A 25,294-nucleotide genomic window follows, 5' to 3' on the forward strand; every position below is an offset into this window, starting at 1 on the left:
GTTAATCTGTTACTATTCTGTTATTCAGAAGTTGTGGGAAATTCATCCCTGGAAGCTTTCAAGGAGAGACTGGACTGCCACCTGTCAAAAATGGTGTAGGGTCTCCTGCTTGGGCAGGGGTTGGACTAGATGACCTACAAGGTCCCTTCCAACTCTGTTAATCTGTTACTATTCTGTTATTCAGAAGTTGTGGGAAATTCATCCCTGGAAGCTTTCAAGGAGAGACTGGACTGCCACCTGTCAAAAATGGTGTAGGGTCTCCTGCTTGGGCAGGGGTTGGACTAGATGACCTCTAAGGACCCTTCCAACTCTGTTAATCTGTTACTATTCTGTTATTCAGAAGTTGTGGGAAATTCATCCCTGGAAGCTTTCAAGGAGAGACTGGACTGCCACCTGTCAAAAATGGTGTAGGGTCTCCCCCTTGGGCAGGGGTTGGACTAGATGACCCATAAGGTCCCTTCCAACTCTGTTAATCTGTTACTATTCTGTTATTAACACAGCTGCCTGCAATTACTGCAGGTTCTAGTCCCACCAGGCCCAAGGTTGACTCAGCCTTCCGTCCTTTATAAGGTAGGTAAAATGAGGACCCAGATTGTTGGGGGCAATAAGTTGACTTTGTATATAAAGACTCAACCAGACTCAATACCAGTCTGTGGCTCAGACTGCTAATGCAGTCTGTTATTAACACAGCTGGCTGCAATTACTGCAGGTTCTAGTCCCACCAGGCCCAAGGTTGACTCAGCCTTCCGTCCTTTATAAGGTAGGTAAAATGAGGAGCCAGATTGTTGGGGGCAATAAGTTGACTTTGTATATAAAGACTCAACCAGACTCAATACCAGTCTGTGGCTCAGACTGCAAATGCAGTCTGTTATTAACACAGCTGCTTGCAATTACTGCAGGTTCTAGTCCCACCAGGCCCAAGGTTGACTCAGCCTTCCATCCTTTATAAGGTAGGTAAAATGAGGACCCAGATTGTTGGGGGCAATAAGTTGACTTTGTATATAATATACAAATGGATGAAGACTATTGCTAACATAGTGTAAGCCTGAGTCTTCGGAGAAGGCGGATATAAATGCAAATAAATAAATAAATAAATAAATAAATAAATAAATAAAAAAGATAGAGATAGATGAGATAGATTAGATAGATAGATAGATAGATAGGTCTCTGGTGGCTCAGGCTGCTAATGCAGTCTGTTATTAACACAGCTGCTTGCAATTACTGCAGGTTCTAGTCCCACCAGGCCCAAGGTTGACTCAGCCTTCCGTCCTTTATAAGGTAGGTAAAATGAGGACCCAGATTGTTGGGGGCAATAAGTTGACTTTGTATATAAAGACTCAACCAGACTCAATACCAGTCTGTGGCTCAGACTGCAAATGCAGTCTGTTATTAACACAGCTGCCTGCAATTACTGCAGGTTCTAGTCCCACCAGGCCCAAGGTTGACTCAGCCTTCCATCCTTTATAAGGTAGGTAAAATGAGGAGCCAGATTGTTGGGGGCAATAAAAGTTGACTTTGTATATAAATATACAAATAGAATGAAGACTATTGCTAACATAGTGTAAGCCTGAGTCTTCGGAGAAGGGCGGGATATAAATGCAAATAAATAAATAAATAAAAAATTTAGTGACTGTTTGATGTTAACCGTGGCACCGGAAAAAATTTGATCGTGGGACGTTTTTCACCCTTACGGCCGTTGCCCGTCGAGTGATCAACGATTCAGACGCTTGGCATGTACGACGGTCAAAATCCGCTTTTGGATTTTGATCCCCTGATCCGCTTTTGTGACAAGCGAAGTCGAAGCGGAAGGCACATTCACTTTTCACAACCGCAATGATTCACTTAAAAACTATGGCAGGAAAGGCCATAAAACGGGGCAGCAAATGCCTTGCTCACGACCGGAAATGTTCCGTTTGTAGTCGTAAGCCGAGGACTCCCCGTAACCTTCCCCTCTCTATCAACCCCAATGCGATGCTTCAATTCTACTAATGTCGACGGTCAACTTTCATTAAGCCTCCTTAGGGATCTCATGTTAGGCCTCTCACTTTGCTCACCCTTCAAGGTGGAGGAGAAGCGAAACATCTTCAAAGAAAACCAAAGTCTGTTGGCCTTTTGAAAAAACACCTTTGGGACAAGGTCTAACAGAATAACAGAGTTAGAACGGGCCTTGTAGGTCATCTAGTCCAAACCCCCCCCCCCATCCAAGCAGGAGACCCTACCACATTTCTAACAGAGGGCAGTCCAGTCTCTTCTTCCAGGGATGAAGCTCCCACAACTTCTGAAGGCAACTTCTGGTCCATGGGTTGATTGTTCTCACTGTCGGAAAATTTCTCATTTCTAGGTTGAACCTCTCCTTGGTCAGTTTCCATCCATTATTCCTTGTCTGGCCTTCGGGTGCTTTGGAGAATAGCTTGATCCCCTCCTCTCTGTGGCAGCCCCTCAAATATTGGAAGATGCTCTCTCATAATATCCCCTGGTTCTTCTCTTCACTAGACTAGCCAGGCCCAGTTCCTGCAACCGTTCATCGTATGTTTTAGCCTCCAGTCCCCTAATCATCCTGGTTGCTCTTCTCTGCACTCTTTCTAGAGTCTCAACATCTTTTTTATAGTGTGGCGACTAAAACTGGATGCAATATTCTAGGTGTGCTCTTACTAAGGCTTTATAGAGTAGTATTAGAACCTCCCTTGATCTTGATTGTATCCCTCTGTTCATGCAATTTAGGATTGTGTTGGCTTTTTTGGCTGCCACCGCACACTGCTGGCTCCTGTTTAACTGATTGTCCACTAAGACAATCCAAGATCCCTCTCCAAGTGACTGCTATTAAGTCTGTGTATCCATTTCATGTATTCATAATTAGGTTTACACTTAACATCTGTTACTTTTTACATGCTTGATGAAATAAATAAAATAAAATAAATCAATAACTTGGTCCCAGTTGCTTATCATCGCAGCTTTTGAACATTACAGAGAGCCGATGAACTGAGTCATGTTTCTTGGACGTAAGGCCTTCAGTGTTCTGTGTTTCTATCCGCTTCAGGCTTTGTCCACCCGTTCTTCCTTTGTGTTCCAAGTCGGAAGTCAACGTATCTGAACAGAAGGTCTTCCGGATGGAGCCCTCAGATATTTCAAATAGCTGTTTTATTGCTGTCTTAAGCCGAGAGGTAAAGCAGTGAGTTTCGTTACAGCTCATGAAGAAGGGGAATATATCGTAATATCCTCTGTAGTTGAATACTGAGCAATATATTACAGTAATGTTAGTTTTTATATAGTATATATATAATATATACATATATTATATTATAATAATATATATACTATATATTTATATACTATATACTATTATATATACATATATATATATGTATATATATATATGTATATGTATATATTATAGTATATACATATATATATATACATATATATATATATCTCAGAAAACCTCAGAAAACATATATATATATATATATATATTTTCTGAGGTTTTCGCGGGTGTTTGTATGTAGGTCTTTGGTTATTGGGTTTTCTCCACGTAAAATTGGAAGTGTCTTCAGGCTGGTGGTTACAGCTTTGTGCTTCTAGGAGCAATCCTAGAATCCTTGCTCCTAGAAGCACGAAGTTGTAAACACCAGCCTGAAGATGACGAATGAGACTTCGTCGAAACGTCGCCAAGACACTTCCAATTTTACGTGGGAGAAAACCAGAATAACCAAAGACCCTACCTACCTACCTACATATATATATATATGTGTGTATGTGTGTGTGTGTGTGTGTGTATATAATATATATATATATATATATGTTTTTTGAGGTTTTCGCGGGTGTTTGTATGTAGGTCTTTGGTCCACAAGGTCCACACAGGATGTCACCACCACACATCCACCCAGAAAGCAGACCCAAACCCACACTGATCAGGAAGCACGACCAAGGACCAGAAGCCAGACCGCAGCTGCAACATTAGCCATTTCAAACCCCTCCAATCCATACATACAGCAGACAGACACCCACTATGAAGATGTAGCACGACCACAAACATGAAGCCAAACAACAGCAATGCAGCTCACCAGCTCAAATCCCCCTGCAACTCAGACTAATCTGAGCACAACCAAGCCCCCACCCAAACAGGACACACCCCCAGCCAATCAGAGCACAAAAAACCCCCCCATCCAATGAGAGCACAGCCAAGCTCCCACCCAATCAGTTCAAACGCCCACTAGCAGTTAAAAAGGAAGAAACAGCTGCAATCACACATTGCTCCCAGAAGCACGAAGCTGAAGCCTGAAGATGATGAATGAGACTTCGTCAAAACATCGCCAAGACACTTTCAATTTTACGCGGGAGAAAACCCGAATAACCAAAGACCTATATATATATATAAAATATATATATATATATACACATACATACATACATACATACACATACATACACACACACACATATACACATATATATCTCAGGGGTGAAATCCAGCAGGTTCTGGAGAACCAGTAGCAGAAGTTTTGAGTCGTTTGGAGAACCAGCAAATACCACCCCTGGCTGGCCCCGGAATGGGATGGGAATAGGGATTTTGCAATATCCTACCCCTGGAGTGGGGTGGGAATGGAGATTTCGCAGTATCCTTCCCCTGCCCCGCCCGTCAAGCCCCGCCCACCAAACCACGCCCACAGAACCGAGAGGAGGAGGGGAACAAGGAGAAGAAGGGAGGGAGGAGGAAGGAAGAGAAGGACCAGGAAGGAGGAGGAGGAGGAGGAGAATAAGAATTATTTTCAGAGAGCAAACCCCACCAAGCCACGCCCACCAAGCCACGCCCATAGAACCAGTAGTAAAAAAAAATTGATTTCACCACTGATATATATATATGTGTGTGTGTGCATGTATATGCATGGTATGTCACAGAAGTGAGTAGACCCCCTCACATTTTGTAAATATTTAAGTATATCTTTTCATGTGACAACACTGAAGAAATGACACTTGGCCACCATGTAAAATAGTGAGTATACAGCTCGTATAACTGTGTGTTGTGTTATTTTGAGGGGACAGCACATTTACACGGTTATACAAGCTGTGCATCCACTACTTCACATGGTGGCCCAAGTGTCATTTCTTCAGCGTTGTCACATGAAAAGATCTATTTAAATATTTACACAATGTGAGGGGGTGTATTCACTTCTGTGATATACCATAGATGTGCGTATGTGTGTGTAAATATTTAATAGGTAGAACAGGTTTTTTTAAAAATACGCTTTTTAAATGTTTTGCTTGCTTCTGTGATTTTTTTCTTTTCTTGTTTGGGAGTTTTGTATCTGAACTTCTGAATAATGATTTGCAAAAAAAAATAAAGATAAAAATGAGAAAGGGGAAAGGAAGCTTGAGGTCTGTACAGACATTTAGACTACAGAATTACAAGCTTTTCATTCCAGAAAATCCAGCCAGCTACAATTAGCCCTACAATACTGAGTAAAATACAGGTAGTCCTTGCCTTATGACCACACCTGAGCCTAAAGTTTATGTTGCTAAGTGGAATATTTGTTAAGTGAGTTTTGTCCAGTGGTGGGTTGTCCCTGGTTCAGACCAGTTCTTGTGAACCGTAGTAAAACCGGGCGGGTAGGCTCCACCCACCGACCCCAAAGTCATCAGGAAGCTTCTGCGCATGTGCAGAAGCAGGCGCGATCCCATTGCAAACCGGTAGTAAAGGTAAGTTGAACCCACCCATACCAAAACCCATACATTTTTGTCCCATTTTATGACCTCTCTTGCGACAGTTGTTAAGTGAACCACTGCAATTGTTAAGTTAGTAACATGTTTGTTAAGTGAATCCAGCTTTCCGGTTGACTTTGCTTGTCGGAAGGTTACAAAAGTTCCTATTTATGACGGTTGCCATGTTCTGGGGTGGGTCATGTGCCCAAATTTCTGACAAGCCAAGTCAATGGAAAAGCCAGATTCATTTAACATCTGTGCCCCTGACTTAACCACTGCAACGATTCCCTTAACGGTAGCAAGGAAGGTCGTAAAATGGGAAGAACCTCACTGAACCAACGTTCTCGCTTAGCAACGTAAATTTCGGGGATTCCTTGCCGTCGTTAAGTCAAGGACTGCCGGTATTCCAATCGCAGTTCCCTTGGCGGGCTCCCGGTTCTGCTTAATCGGTCTCCTCTGCTCGGTTTTTAGCGCGACCCGTCCGAATCGGTGACCGTGAAAGACGTTTTGGCCCGTGCCGCGGCGAAAGGCCTGCTGGACGGGATCGACCTGGCGAAGCCGTCCAAGAGAGAAGAGAAAAAGAAGAAGAAACACCGAGCCGCCCAGTCGAAGAATCCGATCAAAGAGGCGGTGATGCAATCCCGGATTCAGGAGTTCTTGGAGCGGGAGACGAAATCCGGAACGACGGAGACCTCGTCTCCCGCATCTAAGGTGGCTTCTAGTGGCTCTCAGGTGTTGAACCAAACCAATGAGCCCGTAACGTTGAAGAAAACGACCAACCCTCTTTCGAACTCCTCTCTGCCCGTGATGGCCAAGAACAACCTCACCGCCACCTCCACCATGCAAAAAGTCTTGGAGAAACAGAGGAACGTCGGGAAGTCCAGGAACGATGACCGAGTCATGATTCTGAAGCCTGTCGAGATCGTCCTCCCTCCGGTGATGATGCCGTATTTTAACCCGCAAGGGAGCAGAGCCCAGATTTCAGCGAACCACTGTTACTATCGTTGGATCGGGGCAAAACACGGTTCGCTCAGCCCTTCGTCCTCCAAAAGGCTAATTAAGTCCAAAGAGCCTCCCCTGCCTCCCGGGACCAAACATTCTCGTCCGTGGCTTTGAAGTGTGGCGCCATCTTGGTTTGTTTCGGGTTTTGTTTCCCCACCCCCACCCCTCCGCCCTCTCCCCCCGCCCGAATTTGAGACCGATGTTCGTTGAACCATCAGCTCCCGAATATCGTTTGGGCCCAAAAGTGCTTTTGGAAAGAAATTGAAACGCGGATCTCTTTTGACGTTATTGCCAACGAGCTGTTTTGCAAAGGTGTTTTTTTTAAATGATGATGATGATGATGATGATGGTCACCCTTGCATTCAGCGTCCAAGGGGGGAAACAAACAAACCCACACCTATGGATTATGCAGATCATTGGCGGGAACCTTATATATATAAAGTCTGATGCGGGCGAAGAGCGAATTAGTTGTTAAGCCACGGCGGACCTGAATGGATTTGAAGCGACTGAATTTTTAAGGCGAAGCGTTCACACGCAAATGAAAACCGGGAGGGTGGGGGGATGGAAGCTTCATAAAGAGAAAAGGCGATCTCGTTTTTATTTCCGATATATTTCCGATCATTTTTTTCCCCTCGGGAATTGGGAACGCGTTCCCCGTTTCTGATTTTAGAAGACGCCCCCCCACACACAACTGGCCTTCGAAGTGATCCTCGTAATACACCCTGCTTGCTTAAAAGCCACCCTCTTAAGAAAGTACAGCACACGGAAAGTACAAAACTGGCTTCGAAAGAGAAATCTGAATTTTACAGCGAAGAAAGTTAAAAGATTGGGGCAAGAGGCTTTTTTTTTTCTTTCCTTCGGCGTTTGGCGTCACGATTTAACATGCTTTCCTTTTGGCTTCCAGGCGATACCAGACTTCATTAGCAACTCAATATAAATCACCAAGTTACTATGCCGTGCGGTTAACTGGAAACAGAGCATATTAAACAATTCCTGATTAATTATTTTCTTGACTTATTATTATTATTATTATTATTTTAAAAAAATCTTCCCTGCCAAAAAGAGTGAATTAATCTGGTTGGAACCACAGATGGTATTCAGTGGTTCAGACCGGTTCGCCCGAACCTGTAGTGGAAATCACAGGAGGGCCCATCCACCCGCCTCGGCTCTACACCATTCTATTTAGGCACGTTTTTGAGGCCGGGCGCAGGCGCGGTAGGCCCATACGCCAGCAAAGCCCATGCGCAGAAGACCAGGTGCGTGTGTGGACGCTCACATTTGCAAACCGGTAGGGGAAAAATGTGAATACCACCCCTGGTTGTGACATAACGCATTTCGGAGCCAATTTGTGCGTTCAAAAAATGATGTCCTTCATAGCCATGGATTAATGGCATCCTTTCTAGATGAACTGATGGGCGTTTCCTTATTTAAATTAAATTTAAATAATTTAAATTTAAATACATAGTGTAAGCCGCCCTAAGTCTTCGGAGAAGGGCGGGATATAAGTGTAAATAATAAAAAAAATTATAAACCTGTTTCTAGAAATCGTACAGGCAGTCTTGACTTACGACAACGGAGCCCCAGAATTGATGTCATGAAGCGAGACATTGGCGAAGTGAGCTTTGCTCCGCTTTACGACCGTTCTTGCCCCCCCGCCCCCGCTCTCAAGTAAATCGTTGCAGTTGTGAAGTTAGCAACATGGTTTTGTTAAGCGAATCGGGCTTCCCCATTGACTTAGCCTTAGGTCAGGTGGTCACAAAAGCGGATCACGTGACCTCGGGACACAGCAACGGTCGTAAATATGAACCCGCTACTAGGGCCTCTGAATTTTGATCACGTGACCATGAGGATGCTGGGAATGGCCGTGTGAAAAATGATCAGAAGTCCCTTTTTTTAATGCTGTTGTAAACTGGAATGGTCACTAAACAGCTGTTGTAAGTCAAAGACTACCTGTTGTTGGCTGAGCTTCTGAGCTTCTCCAAAGTCTCTTCCCACATTTTCAGCCGATTTATCCCTAGGTTGCGTATATAGCTGCTACATCACACTGCTTGCTTGCATATAGCTGCCCTGTTTTCCCGAAAATAAGACCCAATTGGAAAATAAGTCCTAGCAGGATTTTTCAGGATGCTCGTAATATAAGCCCTACCCCCAAAATAAGCCCCAGCTAAGATTGTCAGCTAGATCGATGCATTTTAGTACCGTATTTCCCTCAAAATAAGACCCAACCGGAAAATAAGTCCTCGGATGATTATTCAGGATGCTCGTAATATAAGCCCTACCCCCAAAATAAGCCCCAGTTAAGATTGTCAGCCAGATGGGTGCATTTAGTACCGTATTTTCCCCCAAAATAAGACCTAACCAGAAAATAAGCCCTAATGCATCTTTTGGAGCAAAAATTAATATAAGACCAGGCCTTATTTTCAGGGAAATATGGTAATAATTAATTTCAGCTCCTCAACAACCTTTGCTGTCAAACAGCTGGCTGGGGAATTCTGGGAGTTGAAGTCCGCAAGTCGTAAAAGTTGCCAAGGTTGAACTCAAGTTGATCTAGAAGAGAAAAATTAGTATAATTCTTTTGTCAAGTGCACCAGTTAACAAGGGTTAAAAAAAAACCAACCCCAGTCAAGATTATGATTAAAGTTGAGGACCCAGATTGTTGGGGGGGGGGCAATAAGTTGACTTTGTAAATATACAAATAGAATGAGACTATTGCCTTATACACTGTAAGCCGCCCTGACTCTTCGGAAAAGGGCGGGATATAAATGTAAATAAATTAAAAAAAAAATAAAGTTCCAATTTATGTATTTAGCCATAAATCTCACGACGGAAAACACCATCTTAATTTTGGATTTTTAATCACTCCGGCAGCAATTCTTATTCGTAAACATGTTTGGAGCAATACAAAACACAACAGCAAAGTCTATCGCCGCTCATCGTCACCCAAAAACTCTCAGTCCTGGCGAAAGGACCCCCCTCTGAGTTCATGAATATGGAGACAAGCGGTTGATGTAATTAAATTTATTCTTGCAATGGATTACATTTAAAAGTGTCAAGAGGTGGACAATGTCAGTGGGTAGAAAAAGAAAACTTTTCTTTCCAAACAGAGCATTTCGGTCTAAACACAAGGAGCTCTTGCGGATAAACTCTGCGTGTTTTGTTCCCTTCGACGGAAAAAGGGCAAAAAAAAAAAAATGTACATTTTTTTTCTTTTAAAAGGCCCGAGAGAGGAGCTAAGGATCCAAACAACAAGGGGTCTCAATCAAAGCGATCGAGAGGCAGTGATTTTTGGAGGAGGACAATATAAAATTAGATATTTATGGAAGGGGTCTCCAACCTTGGTCCCTTTAAGACTTGTGGACTTCAACTCCCAGAGTCCCTCAGCCAGCAAAGCTGGCTGAGGAACTCTGGGAGTTGAAGTCCACAAGTCATAAAGGGACCAAGGTTGGAGACGCCTGGTTTATGGAGCATTTCAGGTCATCCAGGCCGTGGTTGTCCCAAAGATACTTTTTCAGGAGGTAACTGGACTTTCCTTGTTTTTTCTTTTGAAGCCGTTTCTGTTGTTTCACTTCTCATTCAAGAACTGAAGAAGCTTCTCGGCTGAGAAGCGAAACCTCTTCAAAGGAAAAACAATGTCCAGTTGCCTTTGGGTGGGGGGGGCGAAACACCACCACTTTTGGGACAATAAAAGTGGATTTTTCCCCCCCGTCAGACCAGCCTGCTGTTTCATTGCCTTCAGAATTCTTCTAAAAAAGACACAATTCTTCGAAATTGTGAAAAAGGCTTTTGAGATTGCTTTTTCGACTTAACGGATAAAACAAACCTCACCTTGTTTCCTTTATTCCAAGTCTGATAATTCTGCGCACACAAGAGTTTTATCAGAGAGAACTCCTTGCTTTCGAAAACAGTATTTTCATGCAGTTTCTTACGTCTGGTTAGCAGCTCTTCATTTTTATCTTTTATTTTGAACGGAGGCCATGACTCTTGTTTAAATCGATGCTGCGTCTGGACCGAGGGAGGGGAAAGCCATGACGAGGTTACAAATTAAGTTTAATTTTAATTAAACCCTTTTTCTTGTGTAGATCAGTGAAGTGGCCCTGTGAAAGCAGGATCTAACTCGGCTTCTGTATTTCCCCCCCCCCCCAAAATGAGTCACTACACGTCGTTTTTATCGCTCACGTCATTAAAAAAGTGACTACGAATAATAGAAAATTCCTCCGACTTTTGGCAACCTATGGTACACTCTGTTTAATTAGGGCTGGATTGATGGAAAGAGCTTGCATCTGGCGGCTCCATAAATGGATAGCTTGGTTAAAAAAAAATGGAATACAGATAGTCCTCGACTTACAACACTTCGTTTAGTGGCCGTTCGAAGTTACGGCGCCACTGAAAAAAAGCGACTTAGGAACGTTTTTCACTCAGGGCAGCCACGTGGTCATATGATCCAATTTCCGACGCTTGGCAACTGGTTCGCATTTATGACGGACGCGATCCCCTCTGGCGACCGTCTGATAAAGTCAAGAGGGAAGCCAGATTTACTTAACAAATTGGTGTTTACCAATTTTAACATCCGCAGCGATTCGCTGAACGAAAGGTGGCAAGAGAAGACACTAAGATGGGGAGAAACTGATTTCACAAGCGTCTTGCTTAGCGACAAGAAACACTGGGCTCAATTGTAAGGCAAGGACTGCCTGGAAAAAGATCCGAAGCTGCGTTGAATTGGTCCATCCCGAACAAAACCAGGCATCGCTCCTTTTACAAAGAGACACACAAAAGAATGCACAGATCACAGAGGCAGCACAACCACGTTGTGTAAAATCATTGGGGTGTGTGTGTGTGTGTGTGTGTGTGAGAACCTGGTTTACTAGATACACAACAAGCCATCCTGAACTTGCTCGCCCACTGGGAGTTTCCAAAAAAACACTTCCGTTCACCAAAACGAAGAATTTTTTTTTAAAAAAATCAAAATTCGGATTTTTCAAACATGTTCCAAAAACAAAAAAACAAAAAAACAACTTGACTTGAAATGGGTTCATTTATTGCCAGCCCGCCCAGCTCAACGCCGAAATCTTAAATTCAAATTTAAAACGCCCGTCTACGGAGATTCTTCATCGTCATCCGGAGTTGTCCAGAAGTTGCTTTTCTAAAACCAACTTGTCATTTTCTTGGTGTGTGTATGTGTGTTTCCCCCCCCCCTCCCCATGAAATCGTTTTGCTTCTCCACCCAGGAAGCTTCTTCGGTTCTAAACTGAAGAAGCTTCTTGGGTGAGAAGAGAAGCAAATCTGTGTATTTCCTAAGCCCGTTTTTCTGGAACACTCATCTGTTCAGCACCCAAAATCCTGATTTTTGTTTGTTTGTTTTGGGGCTGTGGACCGAAGGAATAGGAGTTTTAAATCCAAAGGTGCTTTTTCCAAAAAAATCTTATTTTCCCTTGAAAATCATCCTTAAATGATTTCAAGGGGAAAGCACAATTCATCATCATCTTCTTTTAATGACCCTATAATCTCTTGTAGGGTGGGATGTGGCATCTGGGTAACTGAATGGAACTGAGTGTTTACTGGCCGGATGCCTTTCCTGTTGCCAATGCAGAGTTTTGTTCAGCAGATATACTCTCATCGTGCCCAGAGAGAGAAAAATATCTGCCTCTACCCAGGATCGAACTCACAGCCTCCCGATTGTGAGGCGAGAGCTCCACCTCTAAGCCACCGCACCACTCTTGCGGCATCCCTGAGCAAAATTCAGATGCTTGGCAACTCAGGTTCATATTTATGATAGTTGCAGTGTCCCCGGCTTGGCAACTTGGAAAAAGGACCTTTGGGTTTAAAACTCCTATTCCTTCCGTCAATAGCCCCAAAATAAAAATAAAAATATTTCATGTTCTCCGTTGGCTGCCCAACGGATTGACTGTTCTGGAAAAAATGGCTTAGGAAAGACACAGAATTCCTCAGTAGAGGCTTCCATAAGGTGGCTTTCATGCCAAAAAAAAAAAATTCAAAATGGTGGCCAGACGCATCCAACACAACCCCCTACTCTCATCTCAAAAAGGCTTTGATCAAGGCCACCATTTTGATATTTGTCAATGCGGACTCTTCCCAATTCCTGGGTTAAAATTTTAAGTTGATCTGCATTGCGGGTCCCTTACGAAATTATTCCAAATTAATGCTTCATAAGAATTAAGGTCGAGGTCAAGGTTCCCCTCGCATATACATGCTAGTCGTTCCCGACTCTAGGGGGCAGTGCTCATCTCCGTTTCAAAGCCAAAGAGCCAGTGCTGTCCGAAGACGTCTCCGTGGTCATGTGGCCGTCATGACTCAACGCCATAGGTGCACGGAATGCTGTTCCCTTCCCACCAAAGGTGGTCCCTGTTTTTTCTACTTGCATTTTTTACGTGCTTTCGAACTGCTAGGTTGGCAGAAGCTGGGACAAGTAACGGGAGCTCACCCCGTTACGCGGCACTAGGGATTCGAACCGCCGAACCGCCGACCTTTTTGATCGACAAGCTCAGCGTCTTAGCCACCGCGTCCCTTATTCAAAAGTATAAACATTAATAATTAGTGTGCAGTTTCTGAAAAATGAGAGTGAGGTTTCAAAAACAACAACAGGATCTTCCACAGAGTTACAACTGGTGAGAGCAAGTTAAGGAAAACTGGGTTTATCGTTTCCGTTTTCATACCAGCCGGCAGTTTCCATACCCATGTAGGTTAGTTTATTTCCTTCACCCTGAAGTCTGTCTTCTTTGCATAGGTGGTTACGTCAGAACACCAGACAATAGAAAAAGAATGGCCTTGTTCTAAAAGTTGCGTTGACCTGAATTATACATGTACACAAGTTATCTATCTAGACAGCTAAAGCCGCTTAAAAACGGAGGAAGACTTTCTGGTTTTTGACGTGGAGCCCTATGAACTAGTTCACACATGCGCAATTTGGGAATTTGTGAACTGGCTGCCTCGGGAAGCAGTGGGTTGAAGGCGGTTGTGATTGTGTCACCATCCTTTGATGTTCTGGTGTGAACCACAGGCAATTCTCTGCGGCCTCTAGAGTCTTGATGGTGAATCTATGGTTACGCCAAAAACAGCTCAAAAAAAGACCTGAAAAAGGCCAAAAACGTCCAAAAAACCCAGATCCTTTTTGGGCCGTTTTCAGGCTGTTTTCCAGGCCAAAAACAGCCTGAAAAAAGGCCTGAAAAAGGCCAAAAACGTCCAAAAAAACCCAGATCCTTTTTTAGGCCGTTTTCAGGCTGTTTCCCAGGTAAAAAACAGCCCGAAAAAAGGCCTGAAAAAGGCCAAAAACGTCCAAAAAAACCAGATCCTTTTTGGGCCGTTTTCAGGCTGTTTCCCAGGTAAAAAACAGCCCGAAAAAAGGCCTGAAAAAGGCCAAAAACGTCCAAACAAAACCAGATCCTTTTTGGGGCCGTTTTCAGGCTGTTTTCCAGGTGAAAAACAGCCCAAAAAAGGCCTGAAAATGGCCCAAAAACGGCCCCCAAAAGGGCCAAAAACCAAGTTGTTTTTCAGCCATTTTCAGGACATTTTAGGGGCCTTTTTTCAGGCCAAAAACAGCCCAAAAAATGGCCGGAAAAACGGCCAAAAAACAGACATGCATGCGCCGGCCAGCTGGTCTTTTGAGTGCTTTTTGAGTCTTTTGGCGCTCCGGCACGCTCACACACACCTGCGTTCCAGTTTTGGCACAGTGCCGAAAAGGTTCGCCACCACAGCTCTAGAGAATATCAAAAGTTTAATTCGACACTGAACAAAAGCAACAAGGTCAGGCTGGTTGGTTGGGGAATTCTGGGAGACGAAGTTCACGCAATTTTTGAAGTTGCCAAGTTTGTGAAACCTTGTTCTAGGCCACAGATGGCGATCTTTTTCAGCACCAAGTGCCCAAACGGTGATGCGCGTTTGCGCGTGTGAGCATCGAAAATCCGAAGACCAGCTGGCCGGTGCGTGTGTGCGCGCCGGCCAATTGGTCTTTGGGTTTCGTGCATGTGCATGTATGCCGGCGAGCTGGTCTTCATGCACGCCGGAGCTCCGGAAACCAGCTGGCCGGTGCGCACATGCGCACTGGCTACCTGGTCTTTGGGCTTCCAGCGCTCCGGCGTGCGAAGACCAGTATGTGAGCTGGAAACCAAAAAAGCAGCTGGCGATGGTGTGCATGCCCACAGAGAGGGCTCCATGTGCCACCTCCATAGGTTCACCATCACGGTTCTAGGCTGATTGATGCTATGACTCCCGCCTTTTAGACGGGACAAGATAATGGAGTGAGGTCTTGGCTTGTTAAGTGTGCACTTTTTGAACGCTTGGTCCTGTGGGAATCGTGGTTCCATTTCTCCCTCTCCCAAGATGCTGTGGCCGAGAGCATCGGTCAACAGATCATCAGCCTTGCTTCCAAGAAATCTTATGTGGCTTCCCTAATCTTCCTCTCATGATATTTCTTCCATTGCGTCCCCCCCAAGAGGTCTGCCTATCCCTGGGGAAATTCTAAGCTGCTTCCTTTGGAAGAGCATCAGGTGAACTCGTGCGACACGGTATACAAATGATCTAAACTAGATTAAACAGTCGACAGTCACAAGGGCTATCAGCCAGGTGCGATCAAGATGAGAGCCACAGCAGTGAGATCAAAGCGCCACCTGTGCTGCCCATAACAACCAGGTGGTGCTTCAATGCTGGTTTTGTGGCCATCACCTTGACTTTTGTTTCGTTGGTGTTTTTTTTTAACCAAACCCTGCAGACACTCCTGATCAATGGAAACCACAGGTTGCGTTAAGGTGCAATCTCAAGTAAAAGGAACCATGACAAGGGGGTGGGGGGGGTGCACGGCGTGACAGGTGCTCCTTGGACTTTCCCGAAGCCAAAACCGCCGTACATCTAATTTGCGTTCCAACCCAACCATCTAACCGCGGGAAAGCCCGGTTTCTTACGTCAACCTCGCCGTCCCAATAAAAGTCTCTTAAGAAAGCTGCAAAGTAGAATGGATCTCGCAGGACCAAAAAAAAAAAAAAAAGAAAAAAAAAAAAAAGGACACAAATCGAATGTCCAGGACTTCAGTCCAGAAGAAATCCAGGTTGCTTGCGTGCAAATCTATCAGTAAGAAAAGGAACTTTTGTTTTCACCAACATTAATTTTATATATATATATCTATATATATATCTATTATCATGAGGGGAAGCCAACACTTGTAGGCTCAAGTGGTCAGTTCCGTGCACGTCGCCCGGTGAAATGTAGAAAAAGAATAACCTGGATCTATGAAAAGATAGAGGCACTTGAGCCTTGGCGTCATAAGCATTGGGGTGGTAGTGGGGGGCTGGAGTCTGTTCCAAAATAAAACCCGGTTTTATCCTGCCGAACTTCTCAAACATGGACCAGTATGTAAACAAACGCAATTTCGGATTGAAGGCCACTTCAAATATGGTGTTGGTTTCCCACGCGGGCAGCCCTTCTCTGGAAAGTAAAACCACGCACAAACCACACAGAAGAGATATTTTATGGTACACGTCCGTCTTCTTCACCGTACGTACATTTGTGCTAGAAAGAGACAAATGAAGGAACAGATGCTGCAACACTTGCGATGTGCGGTGTGACCTACGCATGCAACGGGGTTTGGCCACAAGGTGTCGTCACCCGGCTGGCGCAATTCTTCCTGCGTGGACGGGGTCTTCTCTCTCTCCACGGCAGGACACCTGACCAGCGTCTCGGAGACGAAGGGATGACTAGGGCGCACAAGATGGAAGGTTAATCACGAATGCTCTTTTTTTTTTGTAAAAAAAAGAAGAAGCTTGGTATTAGTAGTATAATAATACAAGAGTTAACTAATACTTGGTTGTGTAAATTCACTGTTAAAAAAAGAGGGAAAGTGCTCGGGAGCGATGGGAATTCTCGGGTTGGGTTCTTCGCGAAGATGAACGGTCATCTGAGGCACCCATCCCTTCCGGAAGTCTGAATCCAAGTCAGGTTCGTCCTATTTACAATCAGAAAGCAAGGCCTTCTACTTCCCGGATCTCACAAGGAGCAAAAAAAAAATAAAATAAAAAAAAATCAAATGAACGTTAAAAAAAAAACCAAAGGTCATGCTTCTTTTCAATATTACTCGGTGGCGGCAAGAGTGAGAACATGCTTGTCTAATATTATTTTCCAGTAACTTTTCTGAAAGTGAAGGTTTCCAACGGAAGGAAGGAAGGAAGGAAGGAAGGAAGGAAGGAAGGAAGGAAGGAAGGAAGGAAGGCCTTCATCCAGTCTTCTTTCTTTTCAAACGCAGCTGCTGTCTCTCTCTCTCTCTCTCTCTCTCTCTCTTTTTTTTGCGTGACGTTTCGGGGGAACGCCCGGGGGGGGGGGGGCTGGGTGAACCCGCAGATCCGTCATGGCATGTCAGTCACAGGACGCTTCTGTTTCAAAGTGTCAATCAGGGAGAGGACCCCGCGTTTCACGTTGGTGGTGACCCGCCTTGTCACGGAGTCTGCTGGAGGAGGAGGAGGGCGGACTTTCTGAGAAAGAGGTCGGGCGACCAAACACTTCTGATACCGCAGCTGCAACACAACAAAGGTACAGGTAATCCCTGGGTTACGAGCGTTCCCTTAGCGAACGTTCGAAATTACGCAACCAGCACCCAGTAATGTTTCCGAACAAGGCCCAAAACTATGAATTTTGCAGCATTATGGCAGTTGTCCGCCCTCATGAACAACTGCAGGGGCTCTGCAACATTCGTCCTGCATGTTGCTGGCCGAAATGGAGCTTCTGAGGGCCGGATATGGCCCTCCGAGGCTCTGTTCAGACCTCCACGGCCCTGCCTGGCCCATGATCTGATCCATGATCCGGATCCGGCCCCTGGAAGCTCCATTTTGGCCTGCAACAGGTCGGGAGAGGCCCACGGAGAGCCGAATGGAGCCTCGGAGGGCCAGATCCAGCCCACAGAGGCTCCACTTCGGCCTGCACCGGGCCAGGGGAGGCCTGCAGAAGGATGCATGAGGCTGGAGGCGAGACTGCTTGCTAGATCTTTACAAGATAAGTGACCTGGCACGGCAGGTTGAGGGGAAGGGAGAAAGCAATTTGGGCCAGCCTGAGGTATTTCAATGGGTCAGGGAGGCCTTGGGTGGTCTTAGGCAGGTGGCCTGTTTCATCGGCATGGCCTTCCCCACCCTGAAATACCTCACATCACTTAACCAGCTGTGCATTCAATTAGCGAATGCGTGGGCGAAAGAAGGGAGTGATCACGTTCAAGGTATGAGATTCACTCCGACGAATCCTTGGGTTACGAATGGAATGGGCAGGCTCCATTATATTCGTAACTCGAGGACTACCTTTATATCAACGTCATAAGGTAGCTTTGCACGCTACCTTAAGACTCCCTAAAAGGGGTTGTTTTTTTTAACCACCATCCAGTCAGAGCTGAAGAACCCTCTTGGATGAGAATCGAAACGTCTTCAAGGAAAAACCAGAAAGTCCAGTTGCCTCTTGAAAAAACAACAACAAACACCTTTGAGACAACCCTGACCTGGATGATGGAGAAGCTCCATAGCTGGGTTCTTTGCTGAGCACTGATGCTCAGTCACTGGGGAGTGAACTGACGCCAATATTTATTATTTGTTGTGCTTTCCTTGCAAATATAACCCTGTACTCACCACCAATCTCTACAGTGATTTAATGCCCTGCTCGGAATAGGCTACTATTTATAGAATTGTCCTACTTACCATACAAGCCGCCTGAACGGCCTCGGAAACGTTGCCAGCGTTGGGTTCGCACCAGAAGACGTGACACTCAAAATGCTGGTTTCCCGCGTCCATAATGAAGGCGAATGTATGTATGTCTTTTCCCACGCCCATGAAGGACAAGAAGCGGACACGACATTCCACCACAATCTCCTCTTCATTCTAGGTGTGAAGGAAAAGTGGTTGCCGTTACGGTTTCATGTAAGAGAAACTGTACCTTATATCCGGAGGTGGGATTCACACAATTGACCTACCAGTTCGCCCAGCACCGATAATGTGAGAGTGCGCGACCCTACAACCCATGTGCATGACCTTCGGCGCATGCGCTTTTCTCACACACGCGGCTTGCAAGCATTCCTGCCGCTTGAAAACCTGGATAAATGGGATGGCATAGTACCAGGGCGGGTGGGCAGGGACGGGATCACCTGCAGGTTGCTACTACCGGTTCACCCAAACCGGTCCGAACCAGCTGAATATTACCTCTGCTTATATCTGTGTTGGGGGGTTGATGAACTGAGTTTGCCAAATTAGGAGTGTCCCTTCAGGAACATCCACAGGGCACAGCGAAGATGGTGGTTGTGGTAGAACCTGGTAGAATGTCCGTTACACCATTATACTCATCTGGCTTTTTCTGACTAAACCCTGCAGCACCCCTCCTCCCACCAAAAATTTTGGGGTGAGGGGATCAACGTGAAAACCTGCCAATCCCAAAATTATCTTTGACGCATCGTGATCCTTCCAACCTAAGTTCTTTATTGCTTTCACACCTAGAGACAGTATCTTGCCAGACTAAAGACTCTACCATCTGCATCTACAATACAGTCTGGGAACTATTAGGGAGGGGTTGTCTTCACCCTCTTTCTCTCACACAAAATATCTGGACTAAGTCGTCTCTTATTCCTCTGGAATGCACCCCTGCCTTCCTGGGAATCCAACTCCATTACCGCAGTCCATCACAAAACCTAAACTATCTTCCCGGCTGCCCAGTGAAAAGGCAGGATAATATGTCAGACCTGGGGAATATCAGTGATGTCAAAATGGCGATGTCAACTTGCAAAGCATCCCTGGATTCCTCTCGAGTTGCCATAGGCAAGGGGGATGGGAAACCGACGAAGCAGCACGGGAGCCAAAAACAGGAGCACATTCCAGACATCTCTCTCTCAAGGCTGTCTCCCAGGGTTACCCACAGCGGCTGGAGAGGAGTGATCTCTACAACCCACGAAATTGCTCTGTTGGCGAATGTGATTGATGACAGAGCCTGGGGCGAGGGGGGGAAACGGGGTCATGACTGGGGCATAAATTACATGGGATCAGAGTTGGCTTCACCTGGAACATGCCGACATGAAGCTGCTAATAAATAACTGGATTTCTTTCGAAGCTTGGCTCAAGGCTCATGATTTAATTAGGGCATCCGTTGGAACCCTGAGAGGTGATATGACAGGGTAACTGAAGCCCTGCCTCTTTTTACATCCTTGAGATGCATACACACCCTCCTCGCAAAGGTGTGAACCACAACTTTCAATCTGACATCCTTGATGCTCCTAGTGGAGGCTCTTAAAGGAGTTGACACTAAAATATTCAATGACAGGAATGTGTTATAAACCTTATATACCTTCCAAGTGCATTACTAAAGTTTTATGCACCTTGTAGGAATTTTTTAAAAAACCACAATCTTTTAAAAAACCCTTATTGCTTAGACTGGATACCTATGGCAATGTTTCCCTTAGCAACTTTATGATGCATACAATTCAAAACATGCTGGCTGGGGAATTCTGGGAGCTGTAGTCCACCCATTTTATGATGGGCAAAATTGAGAAATACTACCCTAGGGTGCAAAAGAGACTTAATTTTTCATTATTTTGGTACGTAGGTGGCAGAACGCACACTCTGTAGGCTACGTTCCATGGCTTAATCGTCTAGTTAAAGTTAATTAACTTTCCAGTTAATTAGACTGTAGGCAGGATCGATGCAATTCATTTAATTTTCGCCCCTTAAATCTGGGATAATTACTGTTGAAAGCCTCACTGATTTAAAGGTTGTTTTATTTTTTAAATCTCGTGGAATGCTAATTAAATTGACAGTTTGGTTATTTTTGTAAGTGAAGGTAGTAGCACATGGGAAACGGGGTGATCTTGAAAATGCAGTGCAAATTATCCATTGTCACCACCAAATCTGTTTTGACTTGACACTATTAATGGATCTTTCTGCATTTCGCCCATAACCTTAAAGGCTTGGAGAAAAGATACAAAATAAAATAAGGTACAGAAGGATCAAAGAAACCATTTTCTTCTTTCTTTAGTTGTTTTTAATGACCCCGTAATCCCTTGAGAGGTGGAATCGGGGCAACTGAATGAAAATGAGTATTTACAGCCAGATGCCCTTCCCGTCACCAATGCAGAGTTTGCAGCAGATATATTCTCATTGTGCCCAGAGAGACAAATATCTGCCTCTAGCTAGGATCGAACTCACTGCCTCCTGATTGTAAGGCGAGAGCTCCACCTCTAGGCCACCGCGCCACTCAAGAATAAAAGAAACAATATGATCTACAAAATCAACTGTAAGCATTGCATCCAGTTCTACCGGGGACAAGTATCACGTCAATTATAAACCAGGATCCACAAACACCGGCTGGCCGTCAAACGCCACGATCCCAAATCCTTAAAATCTCTACCCACACCAACGTCAAAACGGCACCAGTTCGATTGGAGCAACACAAAAATCATTGGCACGCCGCCACCCGCCACATGTATGAATTCATCAGAGCTTATGAGTTCTGGAGCCCATGAATCCATCAGAATCCAAATCAACCACACAGCCAATCCGAGATGGCACTGACCCTCAATCAACCCCGTAAGTCCCCTCTACTAATAGTTCACCTCCCAATGATTCTGACCTGATGTGACCTCCCCATCGAAAGACCCATCACAAGATCCCCACTTGACATGACCACACCTGACCCATCGAAGACCCTCACTTGACACAACTCATACATGACCCATCACAAGATCCCTCACTTGACACAACCAACATCTGAACAACCACAATACCCTCACTTGACATGACCACATCTGACCCATCAAAAAACTCACCTGATGTGACCCCATCACAAGACCTACTGACCACACAAAGCCCTTAGAAGCAGGAGAATAGCGACAATGACATCCCCTAAACTCCGCTGAAGATCTTACCCACCCTGATAACGAAATATTCAGAAACCAACCCACAAGCTTGGAGAACAAACCACCACTCTCAACCTACACCCAAGCTAGAGATATTTGCCACTATAGCAAAAAATAAATAAAATAAAGTTGTTGGATCAAGTTACAAATCCTAGCATTAAAATAGGACAAGTTGAAGGAACCGTACTCCATCGCTGATGACGGTAACAGTAGCATCAGCCACATTCATGGTGACAGGCATCCAGTCTTCTCTGTTAGAGGACTCCATAAGGTTTTCTATAGTCCCATTCAGCATGTCCATACCTTGAGAAGAACAAGAAACAACAGACATACAACCTTAAAACTTTAGAGGGACACACAACGTTTTGGTTTTCCTTTGCTTAAAACATGTTTCTCTGGTCTAGATTAACTTTAACCTTAGGCTCAAACTTGCTTCTCTTCTTTCCTCTCTCCATCCAATCTGTTTCTCCCTGCCTGTTGTGGTCCACCAGCAGCCCGTGGACCTGGCAACGGAATCTGACAGTGAGAAGGCTGGGGAGGACAATGGGCCAGTCCTGGAGTCAGGGGAAGGCCCGGATGAGGGCTCTGCGTCAGAGGCAGAGATGGGGCCAGGGCCATCTGGGAGCGATGCGCGGACTCCGGAGCCTCCAGAGTCAGATAGCAGAGAGGCAGAGGAACAGGAAGAGCCTGTTCCTAGGGCCACGCATGCGAAGAGCTGTCAGAAGGCAAGAGCAGCTAAAGCAAAAAGGACAACTTGGGAGTAAGGCCAGGAGATGATTGGCCCCTGCCATAAGGCTTAAAAGAGCAACAACAAGCCGTTGGGCTCATTGTAGAAAAGCAACGTTGATTCCATCGCTTCTTGTCAGTGTCTCTTGAACTTTGTGGGGGTTTTGCCAAGAAAAGCCTTTGGCAAGTTGCCAAAGACAACAAAGGTTGGTGATAAAGCCAAAGGACTGTTTATAAGGAATTTGTTTTGAACGAAGCTGGGAATGAATTAATTCTCAGCTGTTTTAATAAACTAAGTTTGGTCAGGACTGAATTGGGTTTAGTAATCACTACTTGGGCCTTGGTCACAACACTGTCCTTGTATCTTCTAGATTTTAAACTTGGTCTGCGTGAAAAAATCTGCCCATTGGCTTTGCCAATGCAATGCAATCTAGGTGTTACAGCTGGGCTTGAAACTCCGTGGGCCACTTTGTGTTTGCACTCCCACCATCCATTAAGTTGTAGCTGGGGTTTCGATTTTGAGTGGTTTAATGTGTTGTATGAACCTTCAGCTTGGGTTCCAGTGTTGGTAGAATATTTGTAGCTCAGGGTGGAACCGTGGGGTGTTTGGTGCTGCCTGAGCTTGGTGGTTTTCTGGCTGATGTTCCATGACCCAAGTAGGGAACTTCCTCCATCACTTTTGTCCCAACATCAGATGATGAGTTATGAAGTCAGCCCTGATGAGGTTACCTAGTTGGGTCATGAAATGCCTGTAAGAAAATAACCAAGCTCAGAGATCATCAAAGGCCCCACACTTAGTATCTAATTAAGAATGCTACGAGACGAAATGTGTGATCTTATCTCCCCAGCGCAATTTCCCCAGCTTGGTGACAATCAAATTAGATAAAACCTGAATATACCACTCTTGAAAACTCTGCTATTCTTCTCGACAGATAAACCCTGATGGTCTTCTTCCAAATTTCCAGCAATTCCCAAATCCTAGAAATATTAATTATATCCTTTACGATACATAGCTGTCATTCCCTTGAGCCACACTAATTATTACTAAAAATATTAATTATCGCGCTTCAGCAAGTCTACAAAAAGCTAAAGATAAGATGGCCAGTACCTGGCCTTTTGACTAATTACAAATTACCTCAATCATCTCAAAGACACCTAACGAGGAGGGGGGGAGGAGGAGGAAGAGGAAGAGAAGAATAGTAATAGTACTTCGACATATATACCGCTTCATAGTGCTTTGCAGCCCTCTCTAAGCGGTTTACAGAGTCAGTCTCTTGCGCCCAACAATCTGGCTCCTCATTTTACCCACCTTGGAAGGATGGAAGGCTGAATTGACCTTGAGCCAGTCAGGATCGAACTGCTGGCAGTCAGCAGAATTAGCATGCAATATTGCATTCAAACTACAATGCCACCATGATGGAAGAGGAGAAGGAGGAAGAGGATAAGGATAAGAAGAATCTGGGTCCTTGAGTGGCTCAGACTGCTAAGACAGTCTGTTATTAACAGCAGCTGCTTGCAATTACTGCAGGTTCAAGTCCCACCAGGCCCAAGGTTGACTCAGCCTTCCATCCTTTAGGTAAAATGAGGACCCAGATTGTTGGGGGCAATAAGTTGACTTTGTATATAATTTACAAATGGATGAAGACTATTGCTTGACATAGTGTAAGCCGCCCTGAGTCTTCGGAGAAGGGCGGGATATAAATGCAAATAAAAAAAAAAGAAGAAGAGGAGGAGGAGGAGGAGGAGGAGGAGAAGGGAAGAGGGGAGGGAGGGATGGAGGAAGGAAGGAAGAAACAGAAAAAAAAACACATTTATAAATAGTCATGAAAAAAATCCGCTTACGTACCCACTGGCTTAGTTACAGGTAGCATGCCCAGGTACTGCACATGAAATTTCTGGACCAACTCAGTCTTTGGTGTTGGAAAATCTACTGCAAGGAAGCAAAACATCAATTTCATCTTATCCAATTCACATCAGGTCACCTCGCTCTCTTTATTTTAATGCCAGGAGCCCGAGTGATATATCAGTTAAACTGAGAATGTTATCAATCCCAATAAACCCTCTGTTCTAAGTCCTGTGGGGGCGAAAAAAAAAAGGATCCTAACTGATATCTGGGGAATTAAGGAATTGAGTGCTATAAATCTTCATTTCGTAAAATAAGTTCTCTCTCCTTGTGACAGTTACGAGGCAGGGTGAAGGAAGAAGCTTAGCTAAGCATAACTCAACCGCCACAAATTTCTGACTAGCCCAAGGCAGGGGTGAAATCCAGCAGGTTCTGACAGGTTCTGGCGAACTGGTAGCGGAAATTTTGAACTGTTCGGAGAACCGGAAAATGCCACCTCTGGCTAGCCCCAGAGTGGGGTGGGAATGGGGATTTTGCAATATCCTTCCCCTGGAGTGGGGTGGGAATGGAGATTATGCCGTGTGCTTCCCCTGTCACACCCACCAAGCCACGTCCACAGAACCGGTAGTAAAAAAATTTGGATTTCGCCTCTGATTTGGTTGCAAACAATGAATGGTTTAGTCAGAATACAGCTGTGACTACCAGGTGCAAAAAAAAAACCAGGTCCACATGTGAATTAAACTGATTTATTGCTAAAAGCCTACACACAGAAATCTTCTAAACTAATGATCAGCACATGGTTAGAGTTAGATAAAGGCCAACTGAATTTAAGGGAGGTTGCAGTTAAGTTTTCTTGTGACTATGTACAGATTCTAGTCTGATTCCTCTTTTCACTCCTCCTCCCCAGGTTCTGCCATTCCTTCTCCTACAGTAAAAAAATCATTTTTATGATGCTGTAATCCCTTAATTTGGGGTAGACTCCGGGCGAACGGGTGGAGCTGAGAGTTTACTGGCCAGATGCCCTTCCTGATGCCTACGTGGAGTTCACAGCAGATAATTTTTTTTCTTTGAACCCTAGGAGAGAAACAGCTGTCGCTACCTACGATTGAACTCTCGATCTTCTGAGTGGGAGGCAAGCGTCTCGACCACTAGGC

At 44.9% G+C, this 25,294-nt stretch overlaps 2 protein-coding genes across 12 annotated transcripts in view; one reads left to right on the top strand and one right to left on the bottom strand.

Annotated features, from left to right (window-relative positions):
* The window catches only part of NSUN7 (NOP2/Sun RNA methyltransferase family member 7), a 35,163-nt gene extending 27,472 nt beyond the window's left edge, over positions 1-7,691 (top strand). For both annotated transcript variants that reach the window (XM_058193595.1, XM_058193593.1), the window contains exons 11-12: positions 3,038-3,161; positions 6,169-7,691. In XM_058193595.1, coding sequence (XP_058049578.1) covers positions 3,038-3,161; positions 6,169-6,813 — 769 coding nt within the window. In that variant the 3' untranslated portion in view covers positions 6,814-7,691. The remainder of the gene's footprint in view (positions 1-3,037; positions 3,162-6,168) is intronic.
* Positions 7,692-16,156: 8,465 nt separating this feature from the next.
* Positions 16,157-25,294, bottom strand: part of APBB2 (amyloid beta precursor protein binding family B member 2) — a 184,386-nt gene continuing 175,248 nt past the window's right edge. For 8 of the 10 annotated variants that reach the window (XM_058192356.1, XM_058192353.1, XM_058192358.1 and 5 more), the window contains 4 exons: positions 24,144-24,227; positions 21,759-21,874; positions 18,375-18,554; positions 16,157-17,213 (listed from right to left, as the gene is read on the bottom strand). In XM_058192356.1, the coding sequence (XP_058048339.1) occupies positions 17,046-17,213; positions 18,375-18,554; positions 21,759-21,874; positions 24,144-24,227 (548 nt within the window). In that variant the 3' untranslated portion in view covers positions 16,157-17,045. The remainder of the gene's footprint in view (positions 17,214-18,374; positions 18,555-21,758; positions 21,875-24,143; positions 24,228-25,294) is intronic. The other 2 variants (XM_058192357.1, XM_058192354.1) reach the window with 1 other exon arrangement.

Source organism: Ahaetulla prasina, chromosome 8, assembly GCF_028640845.1.
Source record: "Ahaetulla prasina isolate Xishuangbanna chromosome 8, ASM2864084v1, whole genome shotgun sequence".
Taxonomy (NCBI): domain Eukaryota; kingdom Metazoa; phylum Chordata; class Lepidosauria; order Squamata; family Colubridae; genus Ahaetulla; species Ahaetulla prasina.